The sequence below is a fragment of the Cololabis saira genome, chromosome 19, assembly GCF_033807715.1.
Source record: "Cololabis saira isolate AMF1-May2022 chromosome 19, fColSai1.1, whole genome shotgun sequence".
NCBI classification, from domain to species: Eukaryota; Metazoa; Chordata; class Actinopteri; order Beloniformes; family Belonidae; genus Cololabis; species Cololabis saira.
The window spans coordinates 16,724,763-16,730,762 of record NC_084605.1 but is presented as its reverse complement, the minus strand read 5'-3'; the positions used below and the strand labels follow the sequence as shown (position 1 = coordinate 16,730,762).

Below are 6,000 nucleotides of genomic sequence, written 5' to 3'. Positions count from 1 at the left end.
CCCCAGGGGCGTCAATTGGGTATGGCAAGGTATGGCAGCCGCCACACCTTTGCTTCAAGGGTTAAATGTAAATGTTGGTTTTTTTAAATACATTTATGGAATAACAACAAATGCAAATAAGAACAACATGATCGATTTCACTAGTTATTATACACTGCAAAAACTCAAAATCTTAACAAGAATATTTGTCTTATTTCTAGTTAAAATGTCTAATTTTTAGTCTCTTTAAAAAAAAAATCTCATTACATTTAAGACAAGACTCAAAAACAACCATTTTCACCTGTTTCAAGTAGATTTTCACTTAAAATAAGTAGAAAAATCTGCCAATGGAACAAGATTGTTTTGCTTGTAATGAGAAGATAAATCTTGTTCCACTGGCAGATTTTTCAACTTATTTCAAGTGAAAATTTACTTGAAACAGGTGAAAATGGTCAAATAACAAGTTATTTTTCTGGTGATGACTCTTGTTTTAAGTGTAATGAGATTTTTTGACTAAAAATGAGACATTTTAACTAGAAATAAGACAAATATTCCTGGTAAGATTTTGAGTTTTTGCAGTGAGCGAGACTGCATTTGAAAAAGTTCCAATTTTCTTGACCACACAGATAAGCTACATAGCAGACTTCTGTGATGAGTATTTGCTGGACGTGTTGATCGATACTCTAGTTAAGTTCTGTGACTCGTAACCTTGCCATACCTTAGCTTCGACTGAATTGACGCCACTGCATTACACCAAAGATTACTTTAGATTTTGACCTTGACTTTGCTGACTCATATCTATTCTTTCTTATTTTATTTTATTTTAATTTTTTTTGTGGTGTGAGTCCTGCTGGACTGACTTCTGCATGTAAATTAATTCCCATTTTAGGCAAATATAAAACAATCTACATTCTATCTACACTAACTTCTGAATTTAATTTCTTGTAAATGACGCTGTCAAACGAGGAGCTTTTGTCTGATTGTGTTGCTGAGTCCAGAACCCCCGGAATGAACTACATTTCCCATGATGCACCGGCGGGGAGCGTCGAGCTGTCAGCGCTGGCTGAAAGAAATCCGTCCAGCAGCATCTCCAGATCCTCGATGACAGAGACATAGCGCTCGGCAGCAAAATGAGCAGGAATTAGCTCATCGACGGCGCGTTTCTCCCTCCGTGATGTTCGAAGTGGATATTTAAGGCCCGAAGCTGCTCGGTCATCTGTCACGGATCGGCGCGGAGACCTGACTCGGTTTCTATCAATGAGATATGTGGAGAGCCGCTGCCGCTGGCTGGTAACGCACACACACGCAAGATGAAGAAGCAGTTCAACCGGATGAGACAGCTCGCCAACCAAACAGTCGGCAGGTAAGGGATGAATGCATCGCTTTTCGGTGGTTATTGATGACACGGCGCCGGCGCGTCAGCTGTCATGCAGCCAAGGATCAGCTGGGAGGAACCGAGCACCGACCTGGTGTGATGAGGAGGGGGGACTGGTCTGGGTGAGCAGAGATGCGGAGGGGGGGACATGGCCTTGCAGCGCCCCGCTGCTGCAGGAGCCGGAGCAGGCAGGCAAACCTGCTGAAAATGGGTCCAAATCAACCAAGAGCATTAAAGGAGCTGTATGTAAGAGCAATAATAAAACGAATCATAAAATGACCCCAATATGTCAACAGACATTTAAAAATCATGTTCATTTCAAATACTTATGTCACTGACAACAGCACTCAAGCCAGGATATTCCCGTTTAAAAAGAGGAGTTGCAGCCCTCAACTACGACGGAGTATTAGGGCCAAAATAAGACAAAAAAAATTGAAAATTACGAGAATAAAGTCATAATATAATGAGAATAAAGTTGTAAAATTACGAGAATAAAGTCGTAATATAATGAGAATAAAGTTGTAAAATTACGAGAATAAAGTCGTAATATTATGAGAATAAAGTTGTATAAAGTCGTAAAATTACAAGAATAAAGTCGTAAAATAACGAGAATAAAGTCGTAATGTTGCGAGAATAAAGTCGTAATATTATGAGAATATTATGAGAACTCTAACAGGAAGAGCTTCTTCTCCCTGTGTTAAAATGAGGAATATTGAGCATCTTGTGAAGTTATATTTATATATTTATAATATATTACGACTTTATTCTCGTAATATTATGACTTTATTCTCGTAATTTTACGACTTTATTCTCGTAATATTATGACTTTATTCTCGTAATTTTACGACTTTATTCTCATTACATTATGACTTTATTCTCGTAATTTCCTTTTTTTGTTTTTTTGTTTGGCCCTAATACTCCGTCGTACTCAACTGATGTTGATGTTGTCATGTTTTGTTTTGGCCTGAAGCTCCACCCTCCACCTATCTCCCAATCACCAAGTCAGTATTGTTTCTGAAGCTCCACCCTCCACCTATCTCCCAATCACCAAGTCAGTATTGTTTCGGCATCCGGGTTTCCAGCTCGGCTCTAATTATCGCAGCCATGGCAGCCTACGTTCCTGCTGCATTCTGCAGCCTACCTGGCAACCTCTGGTCGGGGGGAGGAGGGGGAGGGTACACGCCGCTCAACAATATTTTGAAAGTGACTGCAGTACCAGTTTTGGCCATTTCTTACAGACGGCTCCTTTAAGCTTGAATTATAGTTCCGCGTTAAATCGACGCAGAGCCTACGCCGTACGGTACGCCGTACGATGCGCGTCGCCGCGGGACCCTACGCCGTAGGCTCTGCGTTGATGTAACGCGGAACCATAAATCAGCCTTTACACAACGGTCGAGTGACCATGCATGAAAGGGGAAGAAAATCAGGGCAGTTTCTCGCTTTTTCGGGGCCCCATGGAAAATAGTGATCAGAGGTTCAGACTTATAAAAGTGCAGAGCCAGGAGTCCTGATGGAGACCCTCCCACACGGTCCGGGAGATGCATTCATCTGTCACACTGAGGAAAACAGGCCAGATGTGTGGTGGATCTGGGTGAGCGGGCAGGATAAACCCAGATCACTCACGTGAACTTTCTCTCACTACCTGAGACATGATGTTACAGTCATTTGAGGAGAAAAACTAAACAAAAAAGGAGATGAAGATGAAATGTCATAGAAAAAGCAACATAAATTGTGTCTTTATAAATTCACAAAATACCACAAAAACTAAATTATGATTCAAAACACAACTTTCCCAAATGCTGTATATTGAGGCATAAGGCTCTTTACGTGTCACTGAGCCAGCGTCCCGACACAACCGTGCAGGTTGTTGGAGGTTTGAGGTACTTTCTTAGAGCACTGAACCCTCTGAGGTGGGTGTTGACCTCTATGTATCTGATCTCAGGACTTCCTAAAAGAGCGATAAGTGTTCTGCAGCACTTTGACTGGTCTCATGCTGGATTATCTCATTTGTAATCTGATGGTAACAAGCGTTTCTGCGTCCTGGGGCACAGTGACATGTAAACCAAGGTAACATACAACTAGTGGAAAAGCAGCAGCAAGGAATGTCCAAACGGAGTCCAGAGCTGAATCCACGACCAAGTCCGAACTAACCCTAACAATGTTTGGTGTGAGGTCCCCACAGACCCCCCAATAATGGCTAACCTGGTGATGAATACTGGTGCACAGCCCTTTCCACATAGGTGGACTTTTAATCCATAATATATATTATTTGTATGTGTTTGGAAGATTTCTGTCTCCAGTGAACGCTCCCTTGATTTCAGTCTGCAGCACTGATTGCAGGTAGTAGTAGCAAGATACCTAAGTTATTTAAAAACGGCTAAAATCTCAGGGGATCTGTGTCTGGCCCTCTGATTGGGTGGCCAGCTTTCATTCACCCAATCAGAAGCTGATTTTTTCTTCTGTTTTTGTGATATGATTGGACGTGCTGTAGGATGTTGTGTTTGTTTGATGCCTCGTCAGCATCATGCCAGAGTTTCTTCTGTAACACTGAAGTTAGCTTCTGATCCGTCCTCCGTGAGATCATCTCTGGTAACTTTTGATTCAGCTGTGGTGCTGGTTGCTATGTCTTTATAAGCATTTACAGTTTTTGCAGCCTTTGACTCCGTGTCTAATGAAGTGAAGATGACAGAAACTCTGTCAGCCCCAGCGTCGCAGCACATCTGATCAACGCCTGAGAGCAAACACTGACGGCAGCTAGCTTAGATCAGCATCATCTCACAAAGCATCCTCCTCACACGAGCTGAGGATTCAGCCGCTGCGGGGGAGAAGCGTAAATTGTTCCACATTTTTCTTTATTACTTAAGTGTTCGATTTGATGCACTACGTAGGCTGTCGTCCAGCTATTCCACTAAAACCAGAGGCCACGTCTCGAAAACATGTTTTCACTTGCAGGAATTATAAGATATAGTTTCACACTGCAGCTTCATTTTATTCATTGATTGATTGATTGATTGATTGATTGATTGATTGATTGATTGATTGATTGATTGATTGATTTATTCATTGATTGATTTATTCATTGATTTATTCATTCATTCTAGACAAGTCAAAAAAAATTGTATAATAACGTTAACACTAGTATGAATCCATGAATCTATATACAAATAGATACACACGTGCATACATACACATTTTGAGCGTATAGAGTCCCTTGTCAATACATTTATATAAATAAATTCATCTGTTTTAACTGAATGTACACAAAATGAATAAATCTATAAAAATAAAAGTATACCAATCTGCACACACCTATCTATACATACATACCTATTCACATGCACACGCATAACAAACACATAACACACAGATCCTGTTTAACATGTCTGTAAAGGGGTAGAAGAAGTTAATGATTTAATCCTACCCCTCCCCCAGTAGTTCATCATTTCACTTGATGTCCAATGCAAATTATGCAAATGTTACGTCTTTTGTTTGGTATCTTGTCTGGTTGCCGTACTTTTTTACCCCTGGACTCTAATTATCATGTTGGTTTGTATATATTTACAGACCCTCAGTCTTGTTGCTTTATGATTCATTATCTGTGTCTTGGTCAAGTTACTTCTAAAAAGTTATGGCTTCATAATCCACTAATCTTACATTGAAACAACCATATTGGACCTAAATATAACCTAAACCCTCCCGTGTAACATTCACATGTCCCTGAAATCCTCATCGTTCAGTATTTTGCAGTGAGAAAAACAGCCGTCCAAGACGCTTTCCAGTGAAAGATCAGGCAGACATGTTGCTCAGGAGGTTTTTCTTCATGTAATACGTTTACACACCTTTGGGACTCAAGACTTCCTTCTCGGCCCATCTTTTCCCTGCTTGAGCCAGGTCTGGTCCCCTCGCGTCCACGGGTCTCACAGTCCAAACGCCTCTTCCAGCTCTGTGTTGCATCACGGGGGAATTCTGACACAAGTTATCGTTTATCAAAATGACTTGCTCTAAGCTATGAGTTCAGTGTGAGTCCATGTTTTTTTATTTAGTACCCCACAGACCTCAGAACTGAAACAGTGACAAGTCCCAGCTGATAAATGTGAACGGGATTAATCCCTGTAAATCCTGACTGCATGCGGCCGCATCAGATAGGAAGCAAGTGTAAAATGAATTTATATGAATTTGCAGAGGTTTATGTAATTTACTGGCTGCTGCGTGTCTGTTTGTCCCGCGAGGCTCGATGCTACAGATCAAATCTGGCTCTGGTTAATCTCTGAAGTTGGAACCCGAGGATTGCTTACTTATTGTCAGAAAGTCAATTACCTGTTTTGGCTGCATAGTTTGAAAACATGTCCCTTTTCATCATCACGTAAAGTGCTATTTGATCACTGTGTTCCCATTTTGTGGATGTAAATGTCAGGTTCTGTTATAAAGTGTCATAACCACTTTTCCAGCTGAATCTCCAGCTCTGATCTCAGGAGGCCTCCTGCAGTCTTTGTCTCTCCTTTTATTTGTCAACCCCACCCTCAACGTAGAACTGAAAGTCACGTCATTTATCAACATTGCACCCTTAGTGGGTTGGATAATGTATGAATCCTTTGAAAATGCTGTATTCAGAGTCATTTTTGTTGCTACAAATGAGACGTGTTTAC

At 41.0% G+C, this 6,000-nt stretch overlaps 1 protein-coding gene across 5 annotated transcripts in view; it reads left to right on the top strand.

The window, feature by feature from the left end:
- Window positions 1-1,052: 1,052 nt before the first annotated feature.
- The window catches only part of LOC133418830 (rho GTPase-activating protein 44-like), a 119,664-nt gene continuing 114,716 nt past the window's right edge, over window positions 1,053-6,000 (top strand). For all 5 annotated transcript variants that reach the window (XM_061707692.1, XM_061707690.1, XM_061707691.1 and 2 more), the window contains exon 1: window positions 1,053-1,342. In XM_061707692.1, the coding sequence (XP_061563676.1) occupies window positions 1,290-1,342 (53 nt within the window). In that variant the 5' untranslated portion in view covers window positions 1,053-1,289. The remainder of the gene's footprint in view (window positions 1,343-6,000) is intronic.